The following is a 17323-nucleotide window of genomic DNA, read 5'->3' as shown; positions in this document are numbered from 1 at the left end:
GTAATGTACGTATGTGTGTATAGTTATATATATACAATCGGGCCTCAATTCAATAACACAAAAGTTGCAAATTAATTTAACATGGATAATTTTCATTTTGTGCCAATGTTTTTTTGAGAATATTGTTATACGTGAAAAAATTACATTCTCGTATACAAAACAGTGCTCACATATAAAACGTATCGAATTCGTTAAAATTTTTCTATGATAGAATTCTTCAAAAGAAATAAAATTTTCACGTGATATAAAATAGGATAACTGTATAAAACATTATGGAAAAATTATTACTATGCCTTTTAGTTGCATTTTATGTCAAGCAACGGTTATTATTTTCCATGCATGAAACATTTCTTCATTTGTCAGTCATATTTTCAGATGTATAAGTATCATAAGAACCTTTGTACACGAACATTTTCTAAATGTCCTTCGATGTATGAAAATACACATAATGTAATGTATGCAATTAAAGGCAATGAATATGCCTTGACAGTGAATGTTATGCAATTTTAAGGAAAAAAATGAACATTAATATAAAAAGAGGTATGGTAGTTTTTTATCTTCAGTTTATATTTATTTATTATTAATCTCGGTGAATTATATGTGTTAATATCAGGTGCTTTATTAGGCATGTCAAAAGCTTTGATTTGGTTTCTTGCCGATATAGATATTTACATTTATGTAATGTTAAACATAAATCACTAACGATCAGTGTAAGGAACATTGTAATCATTTTTTAACAATTTTACCTTTCATATATTTTTTATTCTAAGTTCTGCAAAACTTAAATATGTGTATATAATTGTGTAAAATTATTGTCCCAGTATATATGTTTTTTGTGTGTAACTAATAACTTCGCTAATATTTGGATAAGCTAATGTCATACGTCCGGACGAAAATTGTATGAAAGAGACATTATATATGTAAAAAAAAATGGATACATGGACCTAAAAAACCGAATTGCGAAATATGACATAAGCTGCCATATAATCTTCATATATTAATAATAATAAATGTTTTAGTTAAATAAGGCATATTCCTGCAAGTATGTTCTAGAGTACTGGTATGTGGTACGAAATATATACATATATAAAAAGGCAAGTTTAATGTAGGAACATTTTTAAAAGTATGCATTTTTACCAATATTTTTACGTATTTTAAATAATAATTTAAATATACAAATTAAAAAGTACATTTCGTTGATACAAAAAAAAACGGTGCAATTTTAATGCATTAATATGTTAATACAAATAATTTAAAGGAATCTACAAAAGTAACTTATGCTTTTACAAGTATTAATTTCTTCAAATTCTGTTAGTTACTGTACATTTTGTATGAAGATCACAGTTCTGTGTATTACAAAAATATATTGTTTAAATAGTTGTTTCTGTTACGATAAATGTAAATTCGTAAATATAACAAAATGTAATGTAAGTTGTATATTCATTTAAATTATAAGAATATTTCTATGGTATATGATATTTTTGTTTAGTTTTTTGCACTTCCATTAATGTATATTAATACTAGTTGTTAATAACAAATAATTGCGTGTAATATGAAATTAAATTTGTATAACATCACTAAACATTTTTATATTCAAGTATATTATACTTATTAATATAATATGAAAGATTCTATATCGATCTACTTAAGAATAAAGGAGATTTTTTAAATAATTCATCAACTTTTCGTTTAAACAGTTCACTTTGAATAGGTTCATTTAATTGACATAGAGGATTTTTCACAACATATTCTAAATAGACCTGGAAAAAAATTAATTATATCATTGGAGATTTTTTAGTTTGCTAAAATACTGTACAGCAATATAATACTAGAATACGCAACATTGTATTACTCACCTCTCTATATAGTTGTTGTAATAATTCTCTAGCATTTTGTGTAACATTATCAGTGTTTAACACAAATTTTAATCCAGACGGAGTTTCCAAATAATGCAATGTATATTTACTAGTTTTATAATATAAAAATCCTTCTTTTGGATCCAATGGGGATATCTTACTTACAAATGATTTTATAGAAAATAACATCCCATACATTAATTTTGCTTCCTAAATTTTGTGCAATTTTATAATGTATATTTCTTAGAAAAAAAGATTGCATAGATTATACTCGAATGAAAACAAAAGACCTTCTTTTAAATGACTTAATTTAAAAAAGGGATTAAACAAGTAATTGTTAGTGATTTTTATAAAATAGGTTACAGGATATTTGAACTTGGGAAGGTTAGGAACGGCATATGTTTTATAACTTTAAAATAACAATTCTGTTATAGTTATTCATACATACCTCTCCTTTTGTGATTCCAGATTTATTCAACCTATTCCATTCTGCATAATACAGTAATGTTCCATTTTTGGAAAATATATATAAATTATGAATTGTCATAATTTTCCTGACAGTTGTGTATTTTGTTTTGCTGTTAAAATGATAATATTCAATCAATTAGTTATCGACGATAGCATAGTGAGGTATCCATTGATTAAATGCAGGATAGACATGACATTAAATGCAGCTTTGCGTCTCAGGTTATGAAACGCCGACTTGCAAAAAAATCAGTGTTTCTTACGCCCTCTGCGATTTCCTACGGCGAACATAGGAAACATATCAAAGGAGATTCAAAAAACTTTCATTGATATGAACGGAAGAAAATCGTTTTATTAAATGAATAGTTTCAAGTATGACAGCGAATGTCAGCAGTCGAAACGTATTAAAATTGGTTAATATTGAAAATATAATAGGTTCTGCATAAAATCGCAATTTCAATCAGTTGTATCATAATACGATTAGAGTACGACATGTGTAAAATGTTCCGTTCTATACCTTATTTGTAATTTTATAGAAAAATTTAGTTTGAATTCAAACCATTGCTATATTGAAACGATAACGTTGCATGCGATACGAAAATGGTACGAGAGATCAAGTGACCCCTAAAGCGTGCGACGCGAAACGGAGAGCGTTAAATATCTCATCGGTAATCTATCTTATCGATGATGTCAGCTTCTTACGAGAGTCTGAAGATGGCTTATCACTACATTTCCTTCTGCGCAGAAAACGATTAAGTTTTTCTATGTATACAGGACTACTTGTAGAACCACTCAATCGTCAAAAGTGATAGAAAGGGACCTTACCATTTGACGGGACATTGTGTTATATGTTCTGCATTACCGACCATTGCAGAACCGACATTGTATACCGACATGGAACTCTACTGTATATTCAATCCAAATGCGATAGTTGGTATAGCTAGAAACAAAGACAAGGTATTGCACTCATCGATGAAGTACAGGATAGACGTAACATGAAATATTTTTCCGTGTTCCACGATTTAGAGGTTTAGATATAACCATGAAATTGGAAATTATTATTGTAGAGAAAATAAAGAATTCTACGCATGCTTTAATGCATCATGAAGATAATATACATACTAATATGTAGGTTTTATCGTTACTCACATGTTCATATTTCATTTTTGTACTATACTATATACCGCCTATGCGCGTATGCGTGCCTTGACAAGTAAATACAACATGCGATAATCGAAAGAATCTGATCGGTACATAGGGCAAAATTCATTGAGTTTTTTTTAAAGAGACTTGCGATTATGTATCCGTGAACGCGCTCTCGGTATGTTTGCCATTTTTCCTTCTTTTCTTGTGTTCATCTCAAATGAATATAATAGCGCAAATAAAACTAGAATACGTAAATCTTACAAATTCATAGGGCACGAAATGCCAGAAAGCCATAGGTGCGTCTCGTTCTATGTTGTATCCCATCGAACTCATCGGAACGACAGTAGTAAGGATCAGAAAAACAGCCAACCAAACTTAATGAGCGAAAAGTAAGTAGAAACAGTATCGTTAGCGTCAGACTGCTTTCGTTTTATGTATTATTTGCCGACTCTTCGCGACATTTTCGTGGGGCAAATAGGGATTCGAGTTGCCGCGCGAATTTATCGCCGAGTACAAAACGTGCTGGTGGCTGGAGCTTGGGCACGATTATCGTTTCGAGCACTTTTATTAACACATAACGGTATCGCAGTAGACGACCTCACCGAGCTCAGCACGTAAACCGTCGCTTTTCGATCGGACTTCTCCGACGTCGAATGTGCCATTTGCTTTTTTACTGTTAGAGTAGAGTCAAGGGAAAGCTAAAGTCGAGGAGAGCCGGAGGAAAGCTTTACCGTAGAACCGTATAATACCTATGCGAACGACGCTATGCAAATAAATACAACGTAAACGGGAGCATAGAATAATAGAGGATAACAAATTATGGATGATATACGCTCGTATAATGCCCATTGCGGAGGGACTGCGAGCTATAAGCGGAGGTTAAAGGTATAATGCGCTGGCTATGATCGTGAAACTGAAATGAAACGAATTTCGGCGAACGACCGGAAGATAAGTAGTTAACAATGTCGTGCTCCCTCGAATCCTTAGACGGATTAATTTTACGTAACCGGTTGTACTAACAATTTCTAGACAATTTCTTCCCCTATACATTTTTGGTATATTCCTCGTTAATGGAATTAGCGAGACGTTTACCTCATTGGAAAGATCCTCCTTTTCTTTATCATCGATTGCGAGGAGGAAGGACTTTATGTGATAAATCACTTAATCCTGTCTTACACCGGTCTACTAGACAGATCCAATTTCATGTATCCAGCTGTAGCAACAACTTCAGAAAAATGTAGATTCACTTTTCCAAATGCAGGATTCAGGATACTCCAGCGCATACGTAATCCCTTTTAAATACAGGATTGAGAAAGACAGTCTTAGAAAAGTTAGTCGATCGAGCAAGATCGAAACTCTATTTAATTTTCGTCAATAAAAAAAAATCTTACATTCTACAGAAAAAAATATCATCCTTTGGAACATCTCAACAGTGCAGTATCTATTGTTTCTGTGAACGTTAGGCGTTCGAATAAACGTATCGCGATATACTTGGTCGATCTTCTCTTACGTAGGTACACGAAAAGTGAAATCTGAGTTTGTACGTTCTTCCATTAAGTGAAATCTTTCGATACACATTCGTCACAAACGCGTCAGCTGCAGCATAACGGTTTGCGTGTTTACACCTCCTCGACACCGGAAATACAATCTGCATGGAACGCGATAAAAATATCACCGCATAAAACGAACGATCGCATCGTCGGTGACTGGAATGATTCGATAACAATGACCTAGGCTGTAAATCAAACGAACGTAGCCAGCGCGCGTTGAACCGACTGTTTCGAGTGCATCATGCGCTTCGACCTCGCCGCACCAGGGGTTTACGCGCTCGTGTAATATAATCACCCGCTGGCCAAACGTTTGAAACGGTAAGCTTAAAATGGTACACATATAGAGTTGTAGGACAACTATAGTCGTACACTACTAGGACTATACCGGCCCTGATGAAAGCTTACCAAGTTTACTCAATAGTGTCCTTTCTATTATGAGTGCTTCTCTGTCAATTTCATTTATTCTGACTTTGACTGGGCCAACTAGACGTTACCACAATTTCACACGATTTAACGGTCAATTTATCCTTAACTATTGGTTGCCGACCTGGTTCAGCTTTGGAGCGAACAGACGGCTTTTCCCGCAGAACCACGCGAATATTTTACGATGGTTATTTAACCGACACTACGCTGCTCATGAACGTTTCTCGTGGATTCGCCGCGTTGTTCCCTTTTCTTTCTTTCAACATGTTCACTGCCACAATAATCGCAAATATCTTCCGACCAGAATTATCTTACGCAATTGTCTTGAATAGAATAGCGATAAAGTTATATAATCCTGCCACGTTTTTTCAGTTGTTCCATTTTGACTTAATCGCGTTCTTTTTACGTTAAAGGTTATCTCCGATTTAAGCAAGATGCGAAACAATTGTCATTTACGTGATTTTTCGTTCCAATTTTACGCTAAACGTTTCCTTAAGACGTAAAAAGCCTTTCTATTTATTGGAATAAGAGTAACATTCAGATATAAAAGTTGAAGCGAATAGAAAAAATTGATATTTTAAGGAAAGATCCTCTAGGATGATCGCGCAAGGTAAAGAGGTTAAATCCGTGTAACGCTGCGAAGCGAGAAAAACGTTCGTGCGACATACTCCCGTGATCTGCACCAAACTAGCACACACGAGGGTCAAGCACACGATCGCATTGCAATAAAGCAGTCTACGATAAATCGACACTGTGTATTCACAAAGCGTACTAGATGTCGCTTTTGTCGGCAATTTTACAACGTTGTGAGTAGCAATAACAACCACACGGCTCCGATTTTTGTTCGTCTGCTCGCTTGTTTGCATGCCTGTTTATTTATTTGTTTGCTTGCTCGATCGCACGCCCAGTCGCTTATTTGTTTATCGTCCTTTTTTCTTTTTGATTGGACCCATTGAAATTGACCGATCGCCATGCTAAATTTCCTATGCGCAACTCAATGTACCTCCGATGAACAAAATTTTGCACTTCTATCGGTCAAACAATAATTGTTATCGACTGGTATCGCTTTGGTTGTCCTTTTTCTTCGGTAGATGGTACCGCGATTGTATCTTGGAATAGTTCTTTCGCAGAAAGAAAGAATCCGGTCTGACCGGATTACCGGAATTGTGAATCGAAGACTTCGTCTTCTTTTGTTTGTCGAACGACTTTCTGTGTCGATTGGGTTATCCGGGTTCTATTCGGCCCTTGTTCGCTAGATATAGATTTACTCGGAAGTAACCATGGTTTATATAATTTGGTAATTTTTGTTTCGCGAGCGTAGCAAGAAATGTTAAAGCCAAGGCTAAATCCTTTATTTCCACTCTGTCAATTGCTGTTTCGAGTTGTTGGTTATGTTAGGTTAAGTAAGAGAAGGTAGGATGTCACGCGATCAGAAACATTCTTGAAAATGATCTTGTAAATCTTTAATCAAAAATAAGATTTATCTTTCTGGTTAATAAACAGCTGTTGAGAGCGCATAGATTTATTTGCAAATACAAAACAAAATCGCGTTGAAAATCGTTATTTTTCATTGATTTTCCGAGAAATCTTTTCGAAATTTCCGTTTCGATATATTTTTATTATTTCACATGTATGTTTTTATTTTATGTGGAATTGGTAAACGGCGTATTGAATTTTAGAAATACTCTCCTATAAATCCTGTAATACCACGGGAAATGTGACTTATCATGTTTTTCATCTGCGGCCTTCGAATGAAAACGACAAATTATACGTATTATACATTAATTTTATAATACATCTCATTTATAAAATAAATTACTACAACGAAAAGAACGCTATTTTACATATTTAACGCATTCTTACACTGTGAGAAACGTTGATCCCAAGCAGAAATTAAATAATGTATTATTTATCAAAAATTACTTGACATCGATGCTTTTTACAATATCGCTTCTTTCTGTCGATACATTCTACGCAATTTTTTGCGCGTATAAATGAGATCCGATATAAATCGTTTGATGTCGAACAAAGGAATTAATTCTGCTGATATTTACGAAAATATTACGCGCTTCACCTGCAGAAGCTGCATAATTCGTAAAATCTGTGAATTACCGGCTAGGTCTTTATAAATGATAAGCCACCGCTTTTGTTTACTGGGCAATCACCAACGGAGCAGAGATAGGGGATGTTTAATATTTGCTACCGGGCAAAGTAAGTTTGCAAATCGTCCCTTTTATCCGGAACTCGTAGAGCAGATTTCTTTACCTCTTCCACTCGGAATCTGTCTCTTTTCTCACGAGGCCATTGCATACAGCATACGCGATTGGGAGATACGCGAGATCATTGTCCGTTTGCTCTGTTGGAAACTAGAACTCTTTTTCTTTTCCCTGTGCCTGCTATAAAATAGCACGTCAGCTTTTCCTTCGACGTTCTTTCATCTCGGAATTCAACTTTTGGAACATCAAACAGCCACCACCGTTGTGCTGTCCTCCACCGTAAATCGTCTGGGAAATCATCCGCAACTATTATTGTGCTTTTAAAATCACAGCCACGCGAGATTCAGCTACCGCGTTCCAGTTAATCAACAGATTGTCCGCGTTGCGTATGGTTATCGGGAAGATGAGCAGTATTTTTGCGAAGTATTTAGAAAAAAGGAAGCGACTGGGACGATTAGTAATTCTGTGTTATTATTGCTATTTATTGTTAAATTAAATTGAATTTTTCCTTTCACTTTTCTCTAGTCAATTTACATTTTCAGTCAAGCACTGCATAATTTATTGTCTTTCTCTCGTAACAGATAAGTTTAGAGGATAATCGTTGTCAAGCTTAACGTATGTACTTGTCTTTAAATCATTTAAATTACAATCGCGATTAATTCTTCAAAGATAAGGTCTTTAAATATTATACGCAAATATTGACGGATCTCAATTCAATATACATAGATGAAAGAAGATAAACGATATCATCTATACTAAATGTATTGGAATATTGAAACAACTCTGATGCTGTTCTGATATAAAATGTTTCATGAGGTTTATGTAGTATGTATTCTGTATTATTTCACTTCCTACAAAATTGAACATCCTAAGTAAACAGTCGATTGAATTGTTAACGTTTCGTATGCTCATCAACAAAACATTAATTCTTTCCACCAGTAACATTTTATCGTACAAATTCGTTTAATAGATTAAATATTTGTCATTGTTTGATTCGATCAAATAACGAGAGCAGTTATTTTATCGAAAAATACATCGGGTGGCTCTTATTGTAGTGATCGATTTAATGGAGAAGCACGTGTATTAAATAAAGAAAGCCTCAATTATATTCGCGAGTTAATTAATTTCAGTATCCTTAAATCATAGCATTTGTTTATTCATTTATAATTATCGTTTCAAGTAATGATGATCAGGATGATCCAGATTATCGATCGTTGTTTAAGCACTTTATCACAATAATACCGGAAGAATATGATGCGCGCAAATATCAAACATTATCCTCAAAATTGTATTGCGTTGTATTTTTGAAATTATCGCGTTGCGATATTTATATCTTTACAATTGACAAAGAATTTTAGATTAAGCATAAAAGGACTCGTCAACCTTTATCTAACAACGTTTATCGAAATATTAATTTGCGTAAATATGCGATTTAATTATGAGACGTTCTTACACACTTTTATACATTTATGACCCAACTTTTACAATTTCGTCGAATTGCTCATTTTCCTTTGTGTTGCCGTTCCACTCGCGAAAGCGCAATGACGTCGCAGCTTCGAACGTATGGCTTTAAAGCAACAGATTAACGAATCAGTTTCGTAAATACCACGTGTAAACCAGACAGAAACGAAAAGACTGCGATCAAATTCGTACGTAGTAGCGACACAACGCCGTTTTATCAGTGATAGATCGATCGTATTGCTATGAACAGAGCTGTCCAAATATTTTTGTCAGGCTTTTATCATACAATGCTGAACGCGCATGTCGACGATTGTTCATATATAGTTGAATAGCTTCCGAACTATTTGACGTATCGATGTTAAAATAGGAATCCACGAAAAAGGGGAACGATCGATGTCAAATATACCCTTAAACACCTGTTTAAACTCATAGCCGTGTAAGTCCGCATTATCGTTTCTATCGTATGCGAATCTCAAGCGAAATCGAAACAGCAAAGGCAAAGCGTATTTCATCGTCGCGTCGCACAACGAATACGACGTTGGCCGCTCGCCGATGTCGTCTCACGAGACCCGAGACGTTTTATTTGCGGCTACGGTACTATGAAGTGTATTCAGAACCAACCTCTCGATAATAGCTTTTGTCGATTATCTTGATATCTGACGTTATATAGTTCTCTAGCAGCGCGCAGCTGCGCAGACGATCGCGATCGCGATTACGAATCGAAGTTGGTGTCGAAGTTGACGAGGCATTCGTAATACGGTTTCGACCGCAAATATTTTACTGATATTTTCGTACAATCACCATGACGGAAGCTAAAAAGTGGACATCCAAGGTGAGCATAGCGCGCGCTTAGGCTATTGATCATCCTCAAGCTTGTGAAAATAGTGAACGCAACGCGAATGTAATTCCGAACATCTTCGATCTGACGAGTTATTGTCGGACGACTACTCGTTTATACCTTCGTCTCAAAATTTTATCAAAGTGGAGCGAAGGAGGAGCAGTGTGATCCAAACGCACCTTATAGACCGAATAAAGCCTCATGGACGAAGATGATCGTTGTTTGCGATGCTCGGTAACCGTGACATACATACGCAATGAAAACGATGTATACACGTAAATATGTGTTTTGTCACAGGGAGATTTTCTAGAAGAATCGATCCTGTTCAATTTGTGAAAGTGACAAAGCCACAGAATTATTGCAAATACGCTACGGGTATCAACACGTTTCCTTTATTTCCTAGTTATTTTATTTTACAAATCTGTTATTTCGTTCGCGTTACACGCGTTTCACGATGTGAAATTTATTCGAATTTTTCGATAAATATAACGAATAAGTGTCCTAATGATTTGTGAACCTAGCAACGCATGTAAGATGGAGTTCTCGAAAGAGTAGAACATCGTTAATCATTCGTACAATCTTCGTCGTTTTCGAATTAACGTACACGAAAATTGTACGCGGGAACGGTATCTACGATGAAAGCTATAGTACCCGTTAAGTACATAGAGTTTCGTTCCAAAAATATTACACCGACGATCTCCTCGCGGCGGCGTAGTCTCGTTCGGAGAGGGGTATAATCGAGTTCGCGTGCGTCTCGATGCGCCGACGAAACAATGGGATCGACCATGCGCGGAAAAGAACAGCGTTTCGTTGGATCTTATCTGTCGGTGGCTTACAGTGCGAGTAGATTAAACTACCGATGCTCGTGCCGTTAGACTTTGCAGATAAATTCACTCGATTCGAGCGTTCCCTTAATCTCGTTACGTAAATACCTTGGACGGTCCTCCAGTGGCAGCTCTTACCTTCCCACTTCCCGCATTACCTTTCGCCCGAGTGTATTGTCTTCCACGTTCTCCTATGTTTCGTCCGACTCTATGTTCCACAGACTGGTCCTTACACTTGACTATCGAGATACTTGATTCCGCTGTTCGATATCGAAGAATGACAGGCAGGGGTGCCGTGGTTTCCTAAAACACCTTTCGAGGAAGAGGTTTCGAGGAAGCGACCTTATGGTACGGTCAAACATCGTGAATTTCAACTAGGCCATCGTATAGTAATTTTTTAACAGGCCTATAGCCAATACGCGGCACTCAGAGAAGTTCCATTTAGCTCGGTCATTAATTCATTATTCAGTTTAATTTCAGCAAGTATGTATGCTAAATCGTCTTTTACAATCTAGCTTCTCGACATTGAGCCTAACAGTTCTGGATATTTTGAACTTCTCACACATAACACTAGTATCGCAAGAATTAGCACGACGCCATGCTATGACCGGGCAGAGTGCTTGACTAAATTCCTACTGATTCGTACGATAGATCGTGGAGTGCGGGTTCGCCTTAGATTGAACTGTTTACACGGGAAACGTGTTCGAACCACGGAATGTTCGGATAATAGAGAATTCGGATAATCGATGTTCTATTGTTGTTAACTCGCATTTATTTCATAACCTTCCTGCCCACACAACCACTACAGGAGGTTCTTCCGGTTGTTGGCCCCTTTTTTCCCCATTCGGTTGCCGGTTGTCGTGCGTTTCGCGGCGATGATTTATATGATGCAAATATAACGTAACCCGTGTTATTGGCAGACGAAGAGGGTTTCACTGGGAGTTGGCGGTGCCTTGGTGGAGCTAACGCAGGATCCTGAACGGGGTAGCTGGGCCAATCCCATCGAGTTTGTTCTATCCTGCATCGGGTATGCCGTTGGCATTGGCAATGTTTGGCGTTTCCCTTACCTTGTATATCGTAATGGCGGTGGTACGTATATATACATATGTTCGTAGCTGTGCGTATCCTGGCGTCGTGGTGAACGTACGGTATGTATGCTGCATGTGGATACGGGTAGCGTGTGCGCACGACTTTCCCATACGAGAAAAACGTCTAGTCGTATTCGCTAAACAGACGGTCACGGGCTAGCAAACGAACTACTGGATTACGCGGAATGATTTATTTTCGTGCGTCGGCCGTTTTCGCAGAAAAAGGAGAAAACCGGAAGGGAGAAAAAGGGAAAAGAGGGGAAGCAGAGAAAGAGAAATAGGCGGCTGAGCAGACGCGTGACACGGAGTGTACGTGCGTGGTCGACGTGACGAAGCGACTAATTCGAATAATTAAGCGTAGTTTGGCAGCTCGTGACCGAGCGTTCGGGAAATTTAATAAATCTTTCCTGGCTGCGTGTGCGGTTGTGCCTGTTGATACAGCCGCTCCTCTCTTTCACCGGGTTTATTTGCGAAATTCCAAAAGGGAGGAAAAGAGAGAGAGAGAGAGAGAGAGAGAGAGAGATGCTGCCCGCGTATTCTGAACACTTGGCTTTTAATTATTCTATTTTACTTCCACTCTCGTCGTTTTGTTCTTTTCTGTTTACGTGGCCCCAGCTCTTCATTGTTCCCCGGTCGGCACGGCGGCTCCTAATGAAAGACGACCAAAGAGAGAATAGTGGCTGACCGTTTTTAACCTTTCTACTGTAACGCGGTGTTTCGTCGCGTTAATCAGACTCAGGGGCTCGATAACTTTTAATTAGTATCCATTCGAAGTGAATGATAAATCGGCTCGTATTCCTTGGGTATATTTATCTGGTTGTTCCAACGTAAGCGAACATGAACGGGACATTAATCGACATCAAGAATAGCCTTTTCAATCGAAAAGACCATTTTTTACTTACTTTTTAATACTGCGGTTGTTTAATTTTTTCGTTTACTAACCAATTTTTCATCGACGATTTGCCGTTTATTATACGTTAGAATGAGAAGATTAGATAGACTCTTCGGTATTTATTTGACCGAACAAAGATGTATATACGTATATATCGATTCACGAAAGTATTTGAACATCTACCATGGAAAGCTCTTATATCCATACTGTATGTAGTATGCATGGATGACGGTATAGTATGGATAATCGACTGCTTAAATACTTCTATGATCTCCGCGAAATATGTACTTGTAGCAAGCATCTTGTAATTTCCATACATATTTTCAGATTCTACCGACACAAGCGTTACAAGTCTCGTAACAGTGCTAACAAAATTTCATCGATTGATACTTGTGTTCGAATACTTCCGTGAACCTACGTATTATCGTAGTTGTCGCCATCCTCGTTAAACTCTTTATAAATACGTTATAGCGCGTATTTTCAGTCGTTGCTCTGTTTACAGGTGCTTTTTTAATTCCATTCGTTTTAATGCTGATAACCATGGGATTGCCGATATTTTTTTTGGAACTCGCGATTGGACAATATTCAGGACTTGGCCCTAACGAAGCGTTCACACGTATGGCGCCGGCACTCGAGGGTCTCGGTTATTGCACCCTCGTCGTCATTTTGCTTGTAATGGTCTACTACATGGTGATCGTTGCCTGGACACTTTTCTACACGTTCGTCTCGTTCGTGCCGAAGCTCAGTTGGGCCTACTGCGACAACGATTTCAACACGAACGGTAAGCGCACTGATAAAATAACAGACGTACTGCCGCGCCCCTTGTAAATTTTAGAGAACGCACCTCGCCTACGAACGATGGGTTCAACTTGTTATTTAGTGTAACGTAGCGTAACCGTGCCACACGCGTATTTTATCGTTCCCATAAAGCCCGAAGAGGTCGTAGAACCGTTTTAAACGATCGAATGACGAACGGCTCGTTTCTTCGAAATTCAATTTCTCTACTCTGCAGAACGGAAGCGCATAACATGAGAAAAATATTCTCCTCTTCCTTCGTATCGTTACATGCTGCTTTATGTTTTTCCATACATTGTATAGCTGGCAATTTATGAGTATATACGTGTACTACATATGCCTTTTGTATTAGCAATATCTAAATAATAACAATTTTCATATTGAATATCTTTTGTTCAACAAAATATAGCTTGCTTTATAGATATGGAATGATACATGCGAATATTTTTCGGTTTTTCTAGAAACAAACTTTAATTAACTTGGATGGAACGAAATGCTATTTTTGTTTCTCAGTTTCAACGTGCTTTTCGGTTATTTAAAGTCGCACCTAATCGTTTGTGCGGGGTTGAAGCTTTAAAAAGCTATTGGTATTGGTAAATGATTCTCGTGTATCTTATCTCCATAGATGAAACTACTACGTAATTTGTCGATCGTAATTTGCCAAATTATGTCATACATATTATCTTTTCTTATTTAATCTACAATCTCTCTACTCTAATCTATTCTAATATCTATTCTAATCTATATATCTACAAATTATAGATAAGAGGCACAAGCCTACAACATTGTTCTTTATTCGTATTTCGTTTAAGATATAGAGTGTACTTCTAATTGCACGCTACGATGAAGATATAATATGAGTCCTTCCTTTATCGATTTAGCAGTTCTTTAAATGTTATTGCGCTTGTTCGTAGAATATAGTAAAGCAATTTACTTTTACAACTAAATGATTTTATTCGTTAAAAGAATTTATTTACATCGCATTCACCACCTTTTCCTCGATGTCGATTCAAATCGTACACGTATGCCCCTTTTTGCGAGAGTTGGATGTTTTATTCAAAATATATCTTGTTACAAAAATTTTTGTGCAAGATGTTTTGTGGGTTACGTGCGATCTACGATATCGAAATCAGAACACAAAATTAGCAAAAGAGACCGAGATAATATTCTCGTTCGAGGTATGACCTCGATTTTCAAATAACAATTTATTTCGCGCTGTAATAGTTACTCGCCTGTTTTTAGAGAAATCATTCAAAATAATATCGTAAATATCCACTGTGATTGTTCAGCGGCGAAGAGTTCAAAATAAATTACATCCTTTGTTGCTGAAAAAACGGCGACAAAAATCTTGTAATGGCAGTTCGGTTTAGCAACTTTACTTCTACTTTATTACAACTTTCATCTACAAAGCAATCATTGTAACCACTGACCGCCGACCGCCAACCGCTGACTGCCAATTGATATGACCAATATTGTTATAAAGAATTTTTTTTTGTTACAAGTGGTGATTCGACATTTTTCCAATTTCATGGAGACGATCGTTTGCTTTTATATCTGCTATTCCCAGGTTACTTCGTTAAATCTATACGCGTTTGATGTGGATTTCTTTTAATATTCTCATGTAGATTGCACTAGTCATCTTTAACACAGTAGCGTGTATCCTTTATGATTGATCAAATAAATTACAAGAACAAAACTTAACAGATATGAATATATATATATATATTATTACACAGCGAAGGAACGAGTGCATTAAAAAGAGAAACTGTGCATTTTTGACCGATTAGGGGATTTGGATTGAGATTTGAAAAGTGTAATTTCTCTTTTTTATATTTTTTTCTAATTTTTTGTCTGCCTAAGGATTGCTTGCTTATCTCATAGTAAAAAGCTTATCTAATTGTTCGTTACGTACGAGACAAAACGTGTGTATTTAGGTTAATGCACTTCGTGGAATAGGTTGACTCACACCATGCAAATGCATGCTTCACACACATAACGTACTAGCTCGCTTCGCTATCAATTTCTGGTAGGCTTTAGGGTATTCGTATGCATAATATATGTATAAAAAGCTAAAAATTAGAGATCCTAGGTCTTAATCGCCATAACTTCGTTAAGTTTACTCGCTGTACGGATCGTAACAACTTTTATATTTATGTAATATTATACGAGAAATTTATTCTATCTTATTTTAGATCTTAACTTATTTTCAGCTTATCTTACAAGTTATATGCGTACTAGATATGAATATATATATATGTTATTTTATATTATATTATTAATAATATATATTGTAATTCTAATGCTACATCCTACGTTTTTCATTCGATAAGGTACAAAGTACGACCTAGGGCGTACGAGAATACAAGTATTTTTATAAAAACGTGATTGTTTATTAATACATGGCTACAGAAAATGTGTTAAAAATGGTTGCGTCTGTGTCTCACACAAACTTATGCACTTTGGACGGTTATAGCTGTGCCCACGTTTTACGCGTTAAGGGGTTAAGGACGCTCGTTCGTGCGATTTTTCTCAGGTTCAACAAACAAAGCAGTCTCTTCAGCTGCTTATTGCTGCCGCCTCCTTACGCGTGTCACTAAAACAAGCGCGCGCGTGCCCTCGTAGCCGCGCCATAAGGGAACGCTTGGAACCGGAAATCCCTCGTAGAACGAAGTATCTCTCTGAAATAAATGCGGGGAGAACAACAAAGCGCTCGTGTAATTAGTGGCGGTCTCTCGACGATCGTAACAAAGTACCAGTGCGGATATACATACGTACATAGGCAACATAGGTATACGTGTATATGACCAGCTATCGCATGTAATATCGAACCATACGCTGTCAGCTCTACGACGCATCGTATTCTGTAAACGACAGCTATTTCGTTTCAATCAGCGATAGCCTTTGGAAGCCTTTGGAAGCCTTTGATGTTGTTTCCTAATTATCGCGTAACCAGGGCAACGATATTGGATATGCGGGGATAAAGCCATAATGTCGACTTGTACAGATTGTTATAGTGGCCTACAAGGGATTCAATGTCAAACGAATGATCCGGAAACGATATTTTACAACAAGACTTGCATATCGGCCAGGCTTATCTGCAAGAACTTTGGTTTCGAGGATGGCAACGTCACGCATTGTTTCGATACGAACAGATTGGAACTTCTCCAACACCTTTATACTCGCACCCTTTCTTCGGAGGAATATTTCAAGTATGCCATGAACCAGTGTATGTTATAAAGCATTTTCTTTTTTTTTTTCTCTTTCGATATATCGATCACGATAATCATTAGATCACGGATCTTTGCGCATTTACGAAAGATCACGAAACAAACGAACAGAACGCACGCGATATGCAGAATAATATATCTAAATACAGCAGTTTTTATAATACTTGGTAATTACTTTTCTTCTAATGAAATGAGCTCGAGCGAGTATTAGTTCCAAAATCGATATTCTAAATATATTGGGTCACACGAGGAAAGTAGACCGGTTTTTATGTCGAGAATTAGGTCAGTGGTACCGGAGAGTGCTACGAAGAAAAACATAATCACCTTTTCTTTCTACAACTTTTTCCCATTTCGCCGGCAAACACAATAATGCTGTCCACGTAAAATTTTCTGACTATCTTTTTACTAAAGCATTCTTTCATAGCATCTTTCAGTTAACTATGACATGTTCCATTTTGCTATTTACCTTCTATCTTTATTTAGCTATCATGTAGTTTGTTATTCGTTTATAAATAAGAAAATCACGGAGAAAGCTGAAATAT

At 36.8% G+C, this 17323-nt stretch overlaps 2 protein-coding genes across 4 annotated transcripts in view; one reads left to right on the top strand and one right to left on the bottom strand.

Annotated features, from left to right (window-relative positions):
- Positions 1–546: 546 nt before the first annotated feature.
- LOC100650579 (trafficking protein particle complex subunit 1) lies at positions 547–2695 on the bottom strand. The gene is made up of 3 exons (XM_003401164.4): positions 2305–2695; positions 1857–2066; positions 547–1760 (listed from the first exon to the last, which is right to left on the bottom strand). The coding sequence occupies exons 1-3, from the start codon at positions 2401–2403 to the stop codon at positions 1632–1634; spliced, it is 438 nt and encodes a 145-aa protein (XP_003401212.1). The 5' UTR covers positions 2404–2695; the 3' UTR covers positions 547–1631.
- A 2590-nt stretch (positions 2696–5285) lies between these two features.
- The window catches only part of LOC100642661 (sodium- and chloride-dependent glycine transporter 1), a 30930-nt gene continuing 18892 nt past the window's right edge, over positions 5286–17323 (top strand). The window contains exons 1-4 of one of the 3 annotated variants that reach the window (XM_048412917.1): positions 5286–5335; positions 11700–11806; positions 13262–13540; positions 16559–16763. In XM_048412917.1, coding sequence (XP_048268874.1) covers positions 13288–13540; positions 16559–16763 — 458 coding nt within the window. In that variant the 5' untranslated portion in view covers positions 5286–5335; positions 11700–11806; positions 13262–13287. Of the gene's footprint in view, positions 5336–9358; positions 9950–10674; positions 11128–11699; positions 11869–13261; positions 13541–16558; positions 16764–17323 lie in introns of those variants that run through there. The other 2 variants (XM_003401102.4, XM_048412916.1) reach the window with 2 other exon arrangements.

Source organism: Bombus terrestris, chromosome 15, assembly GCF_910591885.1.
Source record: "Bombus terrestris chromosome 15, iyBomTerr1.2, whole genome shotgun sequence".
In the NCBI taxonomy this organism is placed as follows: Eukaryota; Metazoa; Arthropoda; class Insecta; order Hymenoptera; family Apidae; genus Bombus; species Bombus terrestris.
Note: the sequence above shows the minus strand (reverse complement) of the source record. Positions and strands in the feature narration are given on the sequence as shown.